Raw genomic sequence first — 14458 nt, 5'->3', positions numbered from 1 at the left:
AAGTTTCAGTGGCAGATTTTCCAAGTTTTGTGAGGAATTTGATGTTAGCACGTTGTTCTGCATTAGCACTCAGCATTATTCCGACGGAGCTCAGAAACACGATCCGCTTCTAACAATGGTCGCGGCCAGACTAACCGATGCACGTGAATGAAACTTTGTGTGACGGTAGAGGGAAGTCCAAGGGTCAATGCCCTACCCTCCTCTTCGTCAATGACGTGGCCGGAAATGAGTCATAAAAGTAATCCGGTTTCTTTATTGCCACACCTTGTGCACCCAGCCAAGATCCCTTTTGGTCTTTGGAAGAGGCAATAATCAGGAGACGCCGAATCTACAGAATATGTGCATCACAGAAGGACAAACTTACTGCATAACATGAACAAGTAGCAAGGTCCATCTAGTGCAACAAATTTAATACGAGAACACAAATGATTGCCTTTACATCTTGCAGCCACTACTGATGGACGTTTCTACTCCTTCATGTATCAAGAAGTGTAATGGCCCAAGTTGTCTCTTGTAAAGGATCTGAGGTTCTCACAATGATGGTTAAGAAGACTTCTATCTTCTGCAATATAAGACTGTGCAGTCTGTTGAAAGTCAATTGACGTCTCAGAGGAATATGTTGCCTCCACCTGCTTGACGCAGGGTTCTTGCTTGGCCTATTCTCAGACCATGTAGATGGAGGCAAATGTTCCTCTGAAACTTCGGCAGACTTTCAATGTACTACATGGTGCTATATCCCAGAAGATATGGCAGTATCTTAAAAATCTTGGCAAAATTTAGTTTTATGTGCTGTGCATTCAAAATAATTTGATTTTGGCTTTAGAAAAGCCAACTACAGTGGAATCTCCACTTCAATAATTCTTGATTTAAAATTTTCTCACATTTAGTCTTGAATTCAGTTCCTGTTACCCCAGCATCTGCATCTCAATGCTATATCTTTCTTCACCCGATTCAACCCTTTGCATGCCACAAGCCAATTGGGGCTGCTCAGTTTGCTTGCAGTAGAACTGCCACAGATGAAGGGATCAGGAGAATGTTCATCACATGGTACAACATTTTTGCCGATACATGGCAAAAAGCATGATGTTCAGAGGAAAGATAAGGCTTTAACATTATCTACAAGTGTGTTCATTTGAACAAATATGTGAAACTATTGTGGGCACTTTTGCGTTCAAATGTATTTACTCCCAAGCAGCCTTAGCATTTCTAGACGGTAGTTCTGTGGCACGGCATTTAATGCCACTGTTTCTCACTCACTGAATTACATGATGATATTCAAATCACACCTACCACAACACACAAAATAAGCATACTTTATCCTACATTCCATGGGAGCCAGAATAGCAGATGGCTGAGGGACTGACAGCCGTGGTTGTTCCAGATTTTTCTGCTCCACAGCATTCAGACCAGTTCTGGGGCCCACGCAGCCCCCTAGTCAGTAGGCACTGGGGTCTTATCCCTTAAGGCAAAGCCGACCACTTCCGAAATGGACCTATACCTCCAATCCCCAGGACATATCCATGGCAAAGTGCTTAATTAAACAAAGGGAAAATTTTATCTTCACCTGCCTAAGAGTCATATCATTCATGACAAAATTAACGCAGTGCTACATATTCTCCATTTCTTGGTAAAGAGGGCCAGAGCAAACAAGATGATTTAACTGACATTTTAGTGAGTTGAATGTCAGTTTGATATCATCCGAAATAAAAAAGTGTTTTTCATTATAGAGAGAAGAGAAAGCACGAGTGATACTCCAATACAACAGGATTCTGAGATAAAATATTAGCAATAAGGGACTACTTCTGTAGCAGGAATGGAAGAGCTATTAAGGAGAGAATCGCATATAAGACTACAACTGTCTTATAGGCCATACTGATAAAGAGGACAATATGACACACAACTATTTGATACTATGCCAAACATGCAACTGAACCTCTCAGACTTGACAATTCTGAACAGTTTCAGCCTCATGACTTCATGTGGTGCCAAAATTTTATACGGACAATTCTCATGTGCACGTAACTCAGCCCTGGCCGATACAAATTAGCCTCACCAAATCACAAGCCACCTACATAACATTAAACTTAACTTATAAAGGGTAATATCAATTAACAAATCAAGGGGTATAGTTAAAATGTATCGTTAATAAATAATAAAATACAAATGAGGAGATATCTGAACTATACATGTACAACTGAATTAAAAAGCTAAACTATGTTTCAGGTAACAATGACAGCATAATAGTATCAGGGACAAGACAGTACGTAAGAATAATTCAATAGCATCAGGAAACAAAAAGACATTACCTGAGAATATTCAACTTGAGTTATCTAGTGTTGATATATATGATAGCACACTGTTTTGATAACAACAAAAGATTAAAATGCATGGAAAATAGTACTTAAAAATGTAACACAATTACACATACCAGTTTTACAAAGATTCACATCATTTTCTTAAAACTAAAAAAAATTTAAAAACTGGGTTGACCTGTGTGAATAATGATATAGATTAAATTGGATTATTTTATAAATAATAATATAACAATTTGTAATATGGATCCATAGTATTATAACTCAACATTTCATAGCTTTAAATAGTGTATCGCCTGACAATGGCTCCAAGTGAGAAGAAACATGCTGTGTAATTTTAACATAGATAATAAACTCAATTTTGACAAATGTGGTGATGAGTTGATTACTTATTTGTTCTGCTGACAGCTATATATTGTCAAGCGTTTCATATGTAACGCAACAAGAAACTGTGTGGCTATCGGATTTGAATGAAAATTTATTGGACAGTCTCTGTTACAGTCACAAGAACAATCACCCACAACTTCACTGTTATAATTACTTCTTGCACCGCTAATCTCGGTGAAGTCTTCTGTTCCCTTTGTCAGACGCAAGCTTCCTTCTGCTCTAGTCGGAGCTACACTAACAACTTTACTCATCTCGTCTAGGCTGAACCTTTATAATTTGCACACGAACTCAATATAGAATACCATGTCGAAGGGTTAACCTCGGCTGCTGCTATGCAAAAGCTGTTTCCAACAATTCGTGTGTAATGGTGGAATCTTCACTGTTAGAATGATAGCTAGATATAGACAGAATGACCGGAATGCAATGGATGCATTCCGATTGTAGCTGGAACACTGCTTGTTGCCTAGGAATTCAACCAGGATTTCCTCAGCCATTCCAGCTCTCTGGCGGCATGCCACATTTCTCCCTTCCAAAGGTGGTTGTCCCAAACAGCCTAACGGTACTTCCCTTCCTTTCATGCACCCCCTTCAAGGGTGCTTGTCCTGAGCAGCTCCATGTTCTCGTCATCTTTCGCTTTCAATTCCTGCTGGCGAGGCAGGTGCTTCTGCATTACCAGTTCCTCCTCTATGCGCTATTTAAAAATCTCTTTCACTTTGGAAGTGGTCAACCTTCTCCAAAGTGTCAAGTGTTTACTTCTTTGCAACTGGATAGGAAATCCAGCAATTTGCTTTGTAATTTCCAATCCATTTGGTTCTTGAGTGTTTCATTGAATTCCCTCTTGCTTCTAAGCCGTAGCTGGTTCTGGAAGTCTTGATCCCTGGTTTCCTTGGTGCCTTACTGACTCACCACTTGTCTCCACCCAGGAGTCCGTCCTTTCCGGATTCATCTTGCAGATTGGTTTCTGGTCCGATTCTTCTGCTGTCCTTGTTCAACTGGTAGTCCTTCTTGACTGCTTCCCTGAAGCCTGTGTCTCTTGCGCTGTGCCACTTTCTCACGGTGGCTCATCCCTCTGTGGGTGACAGCCAACTTCCTTTGGCACCCACCTTTGCCGTGGGTGAGTTCGTTCTTATTTTGGCGGTTTCGGTGCCTACGCCTCTTCTTCAGTCCTCCGACCGGCATTATTTTAGCATCCTTCTTAGAGACATCTCCTTGTTGTGCCACCTCAGGTTAACCTCGGCCACTGCTATGCAAAAGCTGTTTCCAACAATTCGTGTGTAATGGTGGAAACTCCACTGTGAGATTGCTAGCCGCTGGATAGCAATGGATGCATTCCAACTGGAGTTGTAGCAGGAACTTTGCTCATTGCCTAGGAATCAACCACGAGCTCTTCAACCATTCCGGCTTTCGGGAGACACACCAAGGTAATTACATAAATCACTGAAGATCCATATGCACTCACTCACTCATGAAGCTGAGCCCTTCTTGAGAAGCAGCTACTCAAGAACGTCCCAGCATTTTACGGAACACAAAGGGTAATTACCATGATGGTAAGAGCCATCCACTGGTCCCTATCCTGAGCCAAATCAATCCAGTCCATAACATCCCACCCTATTCTATCTCTACAAGATCCATCTCAATATTGTCCACACCAACGATCCCCCAAAATTTCATCTGTACAAATGTCGCGAAGGTTCGCAACCCCTTTTAGTTTTAGGAACTTGAGTCTGATGTCTGGGGTCATGCCCTCTACTAAAATTTATAGCATGTCAAGAGATTGACCTCCTTCCATAAAAAAAAAGTTATATCTACCCCTGCCATTTTCATAAATTAGTGGAGTCCTGGAGTGTTTCGTCTGGGACCTATCCTTCAACAACCGCTGGTGTAACTTGATCTGCGTGAGGGTTCACGTCTCGAGACATTGGGCTGCAAGCTTAGTTTAGATTAGGTTTTAAGAACAAGAGAGAAGTTGAAGGGAGCATTTTGTCTGAGTTGGGGCTATGAGAAGGCTGGCCAGGCTTACGTCTACCAGCGCTTGTATGTAATATACACACAGTCTCAATAAATCCTCTATAATCTGTAGTGAGTATTTGCTCTTTGTGGTTGGAATACACGCTCAGGCAGCCAACTGACAATCATCATCACTGAATTATTACGCTACCGCTCGGCCAACGTAATTCAGTCGACCAGCCAACATCTTGGGTCACGACACAAACCCTGGGAGAAGACTATTGGATAAAATTTTGTATGAAGTTAAATTAAAAATTTAAATTCGCATAGTGGGGGGGGGGGAGTCCAGTTGGCTCCACTCGGCATGGCGGTCACTGATTGGCCTATTGAGCCTGCCCCTGGTGATTATGATGGAGAATTTGGTGGAAAGAAAGCTTGGCAGGGGAAAACAAAGTACTCGGAGAAAACCTACCTCAGCGCCACTTTGTCCACCACAAATCCCACTTGATCAGACACGCGTTTGAACCCATGCCACAGCGGTGGGAAGCCAGCGACTAACTGCTTGGGCTATGGCACAGCCTTGTATGAAGTTAATAGCAGTGACATCCCATGATAATTACTACAACCAGTTTCAACCTTCTTGTGAACTAGTACAATAATCGATTCCTTACAGTGATCAGGCAATTTTTCCTCATTCTAAACATAATTAATTAGCTAACGGATCTCAGAATGTAATATTTCACGTTCTGATGGAATTTGATCACTACCTGGCGATTTATACCTTTTCAACCTCAAAAGGGCTAGGATCAGGCACTAATGACTCAGATGTATGCNACCTGGCGATTTATACCTTTTCAACCTCAAAAGGGCTAGGATCAGGTGTATGTATTTCTATCTGCCAAACTTCACTCACCCTATGTACATTCAATGACTGAGAGAATTATTTCTTCCACCTATTCAAAATGATGTAGGAATTTGCAAGCAGATCACAATTCTCATCCTTCACTAAGTTACTTCTAGATTGGAAACCCCTCCTAAATTCATTTATTCCACTATAAAGGTCTATAATGTTCTTGTTCTTACTGTTCGTTACAAGCTCATCAATTTTGTCCTTCAGATATTTCCTGTAAAGGAATCCCCGTTAACATGCTGTGGAGGCCCATAGGGTTGTGAGAGGTCGAGGCTACATTTTCTAGACAATCGGCTCACAGATGGCAGCGAGGCTGTCAGCCTTATGCACCAGCTGCCGTTTACCCCCAGGAATATTCCTGGTGCTCATTTCTGTTAGCGGCTGAGTCAATCCCGGGGCCACAGTGCGGCTGGAAGGATTAGGTCAATTGAAAAAATCCAATGACCTCTTCGGGATTTGATCCCGCAAGCTTCTGGCTTGTATCATAGTGCCTCAACCAACTTGGAAATTTGGCTTGTTTTCTCTGGTCTAATAATTCTGAGTATCCTTCACCAAACCATGGCTTATGCTTCAATTCATAACCTAGGCTCTCTTTGGCTGAAATTCTTATATTGTCTCTCATAGTTTCACAAGCTCTATTAATATCCACCTCAATTTTCCAAAGCTGCAAACATATTTGAGATTGCAACGTGAAACTNACCCCCAGGAATATTCCTGGTGCTCATTTCTGTTAGCGGCTGAGTCGACCCCGGGGCCACAGTGCGGCTGGAAGGATTAGGTCAATTGAAAAAATCCAATGACCTCTTCGGGATTTGATCCCGCAAGCTTCTGGCTTGTATCATAGTGCCTCAACCAACTTGGAAATTTGGCTTGTTTTCTCTGGTCTAATAATTCTGAGTATCCTTCACCAAACCATGGCTTATGCTTCAATTCATAACCTAGGCTCTCTTTGGCTGAAATTCTTATATTGTCTCTCATAGTTTCACAAGCTCTATTAATATCCACCTCAATTTTCCAAAGCTGCAAACATATTTGAGATTGCAACGTGAAACTGCTCTTTACCCTCCACCTTGTTTAATTTCTTGAGACTGAACCTCTCCATATGAACTCTGTGCATTGCTTGTTTACCCACTGACAGTGTCTTGCCAACTTTTGCCATCACAATCTGCAGCCCTGAGTGATCAAACATCAAGTATGCTTGATTGCTATCTCCTGTCTTTCATAATATGGTCAATTTGGTTGTGCGTCTTTCGATCAGCAGATGTCCAAGTAAACTTTTGAATGTTATGATGCGGGACCATTGGACTTTTGACAATAAGATTTTTGGTTGAGGCACAGTTTACTATTCTAACTCCACTAACGTTACTAATTTCGTGCAAAGTCTCATTCCCAATTGTTGGTTTGAAAATGTCCTCCCTTCCTACTTCAGCACTGAAATCTCCTAACAAAATTGTCATATGGTATTTAGGGAATTTATCATATATGTTTCAGTTCTTCCTAGAACCTGTCCTTCATATCATCAATTTTATCCTCTGTTTGGGCATGAATATATTCAGAATATCACACCAGGGACCTTTTAGTATTATGTATGATATTGTATTACTTAGAAACTCTACCCTCTTAACTGGTGACATGATTCTCTTATGTACAAAAAACCTGTACCTAATTCATGATCCTTATTCCCCTTTTTGTAGAAAAATGTATATTCACCTGCTGTTTTGGTGACACCTCTGTCCCATCTGCCTTCCTGTACTCCCACTAAATCTAACTTATATTTTGATATTTCTGAGCAAACCTTCCCTATACATCTAATATTCCGAGGACCTATCTCGTATCCAGTTTCTTTCACTCAGGTCATTTATCCAAAGAATGCGTCCAGATCTGAGGTTTCTTGTGATCTTCGTAACAAACTTACCTCTTACTGTGACGAGTTGTTAGCCCCACACCCAACCAACAGGATGGAGGACCCCTTCTTGTCGGTTGTCCAGGACTACTTCATTTATTCACAGCTACCCTCCATACGTGAAGGTTGTGTCCCACATCTGCAACCTAAGGACACTCCATCCTGTTGTGACAAGGGACCCACCTAACATGGGTCCATATGTATTACATCCATCATATTCTTATTTACAAGTGATAAAGTCAATAAGAAAATCACTTCAAGGTCCGCAATCACTAGATCCATTATATTCAGAGACCATGATTGCGCCACTTTCTAAATCAAGATTTGGATAAAGTTGCTAACTGGCAAAAACACGCCATTTCAAAACAGAACACACAATTTAATGAACTGATATCATTATATCTACGTTCATCTCCAAAAAATTCACGTCACATATCACATGTGAAGTTCTTAAATTACGGAAACTGTACAGGAAATTATTTACCAAAGTCAAAAACTGCTGTACAGCAACAGACAGACAACTTTTCAGTTTGATCTGCTTCATGGCAAACAAACTGCTATATTTCTTGATTCCCAAGATGAGACTGTCCCTCAAAATAGCCTTAAAAAAAATCTCAGTGCAGATTTTACACCAGTGCGTTGTGTGTGAGAATCAAAAATGAAAATATGGTAAATATTTGGATACGAGTTTTACCTGTAACTATGAAAGAGTGCATCTTTAGGGTTGTAAGGTGTAGTTCAAAGTCAGCCTGACGTTTCAGAGAACCAAATCACCTCCATTCTCAAGATCAAAAAGTAAGACAAGAAACCCCAGAAACAGGACACAAGCTGAAATGAGCTGTTTACCAGCTTCATCTGTTGATTTACTGTACATCTTACTCTTCAAATCCTAAACATTGAATCCAGATATTGCTCTGAAACACTTGGCGCTCTACGAACTAACTGTTATTATACTAAAGGCGAAGACTGTATACTTTTGGCTATAACCAAAGTCAAACACAATTTCACTGACCAAGAATCACTAAAGCATTCTACAATAAAGCTATAATTCGGATATCAACGCCACCTCAAAACAGAAGTCAAGACTACGTACCGAGAAATTTAAACAAAACCTTGAAAAATAGAATAGAAGCAACAAAATATATATTTCACAAATCACAACATTTCATCCCACAAGATCAAGTTATAATCCATATTTACTGATACTTACTAATTAATTGCACAGCATACATGGCATAGATTTCCCACAACCTCAAGCAACTACGCAATTTCGGTTGACGCCCTTTGAGGGTTCTCTGATTGGGTCACACTATTTCGATTCGATATTGCGATAGGTGTATTATGATTGGTTCCAGACCTTCCAGAACATTCCGTAGCTTGCTGTATACGTCGGTATGTACTGTTCTCGAACGTACTGGTCTTTCGGGCTGTGACGCCACGAAAATGTGGGTGTTGACCAAAGAATTAAAGAGTTCTTGTGTTCTGAACGTTGCGGTCTACTGTAACTGGTAACTACAAATGATAATACTAATGATCCCTGATTTTATGAAAACCGTCAGGTATTTAAATAGATTAATGAAGTAGAAAATATGAAACTAGTTGTAAAATAGTCAACCAGAATTGAAAATGAAGGTACTCAATCGCGTTATAAGAGAGGCTTTTTTAGCTTCATTGGTGGAATTAGCAGAATCTTGTTTGGTACTATGGATAGTGAAGACGCAACATATTACACAGACAAAATTTCGGATTTAGAAAAGGAACAACACTGATTTTTTTAACTTTCTAAAGAACAGGTAACAGTCTTAAAATCGACATTACAAGACATACTTGAGAACTAGAGTGTACGATCTTAAGGGTTGACGAATAATGAACACTGTGATAAGATAAAATATATGCACAAGCCCAAATCATGAATCAGATGAAATTAAATCAAGTGACTGACATTGCCAATTCCGTAATACCGTAATTTAGTTTTAAGAATTAGTAAAATTGATGTATTTTTAAAGGAAAGTTGTGTAGTTCGTCTTCCTATAACAAATCATGTGAAATACAGTGTGTACCATGTTTTGCCCTTACTAATTAAGATAAGAAATACTGAGTTAAATTTCTCATTTATATTGTCAGAACGTCAGTGTTTTTCAGTATATATAGCTAAGCAGTATTACGCTAGGTTAAGGGTATACGAATTTAAGGAATGTAAACTGAAGACAGCCATTGATTGTGCAAACAAAATTAACTTGCACAGATAAAGCATTTAGACGAAGAACATGAAGCCCAATTGCTTCAGTCCACTGGAAGCATACCTAGCAGCTGTACTCAGAATTTAAGAGAACTGAATGAAACGCTGTGGACCCAGCTGGGTAATAATGAATAGTTATGTGTTGCTCCACGAGTGCATGCACTCAAAGTGTTGTGTTTAGGACAGGAGCAAATTGACATTACGGTGACAAGCCAGGAATTCGACTGTAAGTGTAATATGTGTGTAGCATAATGAAGTCGTTTTATCCTTTTTTTCAGCCATCCTAGAGGGACTGGATACATCAATATCAATTTTGAAAGCTATGGTGGTAAGTTTCACAAAAGCAGCAAAGAAATTCCCGCTCCTTAACATGAATTATATTTTCATCTAAATGATGTATTGACATTTTTTCTAAGAGAGAGAGATTCACTCAAATTTCCTGAACAGGATTTGGTAAATAATATATAGAGGTAAATTTCAGAAACTCAAGTCAGTAGACGAGTTTCAAATAGGATCAAATCTTAAGTGACTCTTATATTGATGTGTTGCAGGAAAAGCACGGCCACATGTGGGTCTGGCCAGCCCTTCTCGGGGCAGTCGTTTTCATAGCGGTAAGTTTCTTGACAGCTAACTCTTCACTTACCAAGCATTACTGTCGCTAGGCAATGGGCAAAATTAAAGAAAAAATGTAGTTCAGTCAGGCAAGGTCAAGTCTCTTTTTGGGGGATTTCACTTTCTGACCTATCCACTTTAAATAGTTGCAGTTTACCTTCAAGGAAAGTGCCGCGATAGCGTAGTGGATATAGCAACTTTCTACGGGCTGGACGACCGACGGTCGGAGTATGAGTCTCGGCAGGGTCAAGAGTTTTCTCTTCTCCACAGCGTCCAGACTGGGTGCAGGGCCCACCCAACCTCCTATCCAATGGGTACCAAGGGCTTATTCCCCGGGGGTAAAGCGGCCGGGGCGTGAAGCTAACCACTCACCTCCAACTAGCACCGAGATCAAGAAAACCTGAGTCTATACATCCACTCCCCCACACGCCTTCATGGCCTAGGACAACTTTACCTTTACCCTATGCTCCTAGGAGGAGCCAGGCTTTTGTCTAGCACATTGTGCAGTGTTGAACGTGGAATTTGTAACTGCAAGCTAGCAGCATGAATTGATTTGCGCGGACTTCGCTGGAATGGCTCTTTAATGCGACTGACATTTTCTTCAGAGTTCCATGTCTTTCCAGGAGATTTTACACGCAACAGACAACCTATAGCCTCAGTTTTTTTTGGCCCAGAACCGAATGCTCTTCCGTGTAGGATGTTGACGTACATATTACGTTATAAAACAACGCTGGACGGCCGTAGGAAATTGCAACTCTGCTAGCCTCAACAAGCATTAAACCTGTTCCTGTGGTGACGATATTGCTACTGAGTATGAAAATTAGTTTCCGAGATATACATTTTTATTTTGAATACATTTCATTCGGACTCCCCCTCCGACAGAGGCAACACAGAAGCACATAAACACAGAATAAACGCACACAGATGTCCATGCCCTGAGCGGGACCCAAACCCACGATCCCAGTACTCGACAGGCCATGCCCCAGACCGCGCGGCCACCGTGATCAGTATATGAACTAGTGCACAGTAATAATAATAATTCATTTAAATTCTTATTTATTTTTGTGTCAACTCAACAGCCCAAGGACCAGTTACAAAGTGTGCACGAGCTAAAGACGGAAACAAACACATACAAAAGACAACGCAAAGCAAAGTAATAAAAATTAATAAGCTATTAAAACTGAACTTAGCTTTAAAATACTAAGAAATATTTACTTATCGTCAAAGGCGAACCAGGAAGCAAGATACGAGACTGATGCAAAATTCAAATCTGCATAACCTAGTACTTAATTGTAATTAACATACATATTTCTGTTTATATGGGGGCACGCGGTAGCGTAGTGGGCTGATGCACCATGATACAAGCCAGAAGGTGACGGGTTCGATCACTGGTGAGGTGATTGGATCCCTCAACTGACCCAATCCCTCCAGCCGCAACATGGCCCTGGGGTTTAACCCAGCCTCGGAACAGAAATGAGCACCAGGAATCCCTTCGGGTGCAAAGGGAGACCGGCATGTAAGGCCGACAACCCAACCGTTACCCGTGAGCCGGCCGTGCAGAAAATGTGGGATCCTCAACGCCTTATGACCATATGAGCCACCACGGCCCGCCACAGGGATACCTTCAACCTATATTTCTGTTTATGTCAAGTGTCTGCTAATGTCTTGTCAACTGGTCCGGTTACTTACTGTAATGTGTTAATATATCTCTTACATTTAAATACTTGAGACATGCATAATTACATACAATTAGCTTTGGGCAACATAAGGTCTTCAGGTATTGATCTCACTGTACAGTGCAGCTGGAAATCCGACACTCGCGCAATTTATCTTCCCTTCTTTGTAAGCTACATACTTTTACAGATGTGAATTTATAAACGAGTATTGGAGACCTGACACTCTTATTTGCATATAGAGAAACATGCAATTGCAGCTTCAAGCCGGAACTGCGGGCCACGTGACTGAAAGTTGTCAGTTCCAGATATAAATACGTTCTGCACCTTGTAATGGATTTGTTCAAACAACTCCATTTGAGATGCATTCTATGCACAGAGCATATATAAAACTTGTAAGTCAACGCATTTCAGTTTCGTTACAATTAACGGATTCCTCGTGAACATTGATATTCCAAGTCGACACTTGAAGTTAAAGCTCGTCTACAGAATAACAGAAGCTGAGAACTGAACGTGTGTGTCCCAATTCCCTGTAAAAGTCCATTAATCCTTCTTACTTAATTTATATTTTCAGTTAATATATTTTGTGCATCAAGCCTAAAACTGCGAGTATCAAAGGAAAAGGCGGTGGGGCAGGGGATGCCAGCCCCAGGTGCCCGCAAGAACGGGCAAGGCAAAAGCAAAAAGAAGGCGGTGGGGAAGTGACCCCCACCGTCAACAGGCGCAGAAATGTTCAGCATAGGCCACCATGGCGCTTTTAAAGGTAAACTGAAAAAAAATTTCAATGACCTCAACGGGAACAACACCACTTCTTCTTCTTCTTCAGTTATAAACTCATAAATCCTTTAGGTCTTCCCTTACGTCATTTCTCCATCTAATCTTAGGTCGGCCTCTCTTTGTTATGGCATGTGGCTGCCAGTCATATATTCTTTTAACTGTTCGTCCAGCCTCCATCCTTGAGATGTGTCCAAGCCAACTTATTCTTTGGGCTTTGATGAAGTTAACTGTTCCTTCCTTTTATTAGATTATCTAGTTCGCCATCTGTTTTAACTCTCCAGGAGCCATCACGGTTTCTTGATGGCCCGAAGCTTTCTATTAGAATTTCCCTTTTTAAGACTAAAGTCTATGTTTAATGGTTCCTTTGAGTGTGCAGTTTTCGCAGGCATAGTTTACTGTTGGTCGAATTAACATCTGGTATAATTTTAATTCTGGCTGTTTTAGAAATAAATTTACCTTCAAGCAATGTTAAATGTGCAACATATGATTCATTTCCAATCACTAATCTCTCTTTAATCTCTTGTTCGTTTGTGTTATCTGAATTAACTATATACCCCAAACATTTATAATAAGAAACTTGTTCTATATTTACGTCACTGCATCTGAGATCTTCGATTATTTTAATTTTTTTTAATTGTTAGTGGGGTGGGACTATGTCCCTTGTACTGCAGCCACTTCTGGCCTATTGTACCAGCCCCAGATGATAGGTGAGGGTGATTGTGGAGCAATTGGTGGAAAGAAGATTGGCAGGGGAAACCGAATTACTCGGAGAAAACTTGCCCCAGCGCCACTTTGTCCACCACAAATCCCACTTGACCAGACCCGGGATCGAACCCGTGCGCCGCGGTGGGAAGCCAGCGACTAACCGCTTGAGCTATGGCGCGGCCAGATTATTTGAGGTCTGTTACAACAGTGTAGGAATTTATCATGTATCTTGTATGGAGGTTAAAGTCTCAATTCTGTGCCAATGTTGTGACCACATTTTTACGTACCCAGCTGCCACACCTGCAGAAGTTATGAAACGAATTTCTTCTCTTTTCATGTGGGATCTTATTATTTTCTTTACTTCATACATCTTTGTAGCATCTTAAGTTGAATTTGTCTCTCCGACTTCAGAAGTCCTAATGCCGCTGGACACCAGTATTTACATAATTTTGATTTCTATCTTCTGGAGTGCGGGGAGCCGGGAATCAGTAGTCGGTATAGCGACTGACTATGGGCTGCACAACCGAGGGGCCAGAGTTAGAGTTCCAGTAGTGTCAAGAATTTTCTCTTCTCCACGTCTTCCAGACTGGCACTGGGATCCAGCCAACCTCCTTTCCAATGAGTACCGAGGCGACACTCATTGGAAGCGGCCGGGGGCGTGAAGCTGATCACTCGCCTCCAGCTAATGCCGAGGTTTAAGAAAATGTGGACCTATACATCCATTTCCCCATACGTCTTCATGGGGTAGTGATTAATTATTTAAGCATAACGACAACTTTACCTTTTACCTTACCTTCATCCGGACACTCTGTATATAGAATCATCAACTGGATAGTATGCATGGGGCGTCTGATAAAAACCTCGAAGATTTTAGTCAGCATAGTCGTCTCCAGGCAACAGCCGGGATATTCTCTCCATTAGGAAACGATTTCTTCCTTTCCAGTTATCATGCGATTTCTTTTATGGTGACGAAGGGTTGGTATGTATAATTAC

General features: G+C 41.0%; 1 protein-coding gene and 1 long non-coding RNA gene across 3 annotated transcripts in view; one reads left to right on the top strand and one right to left on the bottom strand.

Moving 5' to 3' along the window:
- The window catches only part of LOC111871031, a 26413-nt gene extending 17674 nt beyond the window's left edge, over positions 1-8739 (bottom strand). Inside the window, exons 1-2 of the long non-coding RNA XR_002843964.2 lie at positions 8670-8739; positions 7472-7642 (exon numbers count right to left, since the gene is read on the bottom strand). This is a non-coding gene — a long non-coding RNA (uncharacterized LOC111871031). The remainder of the gene's footprint in view (positions 1-7471; positions 7643-8669) is intronic.
- Positions 8740-8837: 98 nt separating this feature from the next.
- LOC111871030 lies at positions 8838-13435 on the top strand. Of its 2 annotated transcripts, none has more exons than XR_002843963.2 (4): positions 8838-8967; positions 9977-10026; positions 10250-10309; positions 12580-13435. XR_002843963.2 is itself a non-coding variant. In XM_033754072.1 (4 exons), exons 1-4 carry the CDS (start codon positions 8978-8980, stop codon positions 12686-12688), a joined length of 282 nt encoding a protein of 93 aa, XP_033609963.1. In that variant the 5' UTR covers positions 8838-8977; the 3' UTR covers positions 12689-13435. The 2 variants fall into 2 exon arrangements, 1 of the variants encoding a protein (XP_033609963.1); XM_033754072.1 differs by having other exon boundaries at positions 8838-9018; positions 12558-13435.
- Positions 13436-14458: the final 1023 nt, after the last annotated feature.

Source organism: Cryptotermes secundus, unplaced genomic scaffold, assembly GCF_002891405.2.
Source record: "Cryptotermes secundus unplaced genomic scaffold, Csec_1.0 scaffold2267, whole genome shotgun sequence".
NCBI classification, from domain to species: Eukaryota; Metazoa; Arthropoda; class Insecta; order Blattodea; family Kalotermitidae; genus Cryptotermes; species Cryptotermes secundus.
The sequence above is the reverse complement of the archived record's forward strand: the minus strand, read 5'-3'. Positions and strand labels throughout refer to the sequence as shown.

Excerpts from the sequence above, each read along its gene's own strand:
- LOC111871030 (XM_033754072.1), top strand. The coding sequence starts at position 8,978 with ATGATAATACTAATGATCCCTGATTTTATGAAAACCGTCAG. Across the intron at positions 10,027-10,249 it reads CAATTTTGAAAGCTATGGTG|GAAAAGCACGGCCACATGTG; the intron begins GTAAGTTTCACA and ends GATGTGTTGCAG. Across the intron at positions 10,310-12,557 it reads GGGCAGTCGTTTTCATAGCG|TTAATATATTTTGTGCATCA; the intron begins GTAAGTTTCTTG and ends TTATATTTTCAG.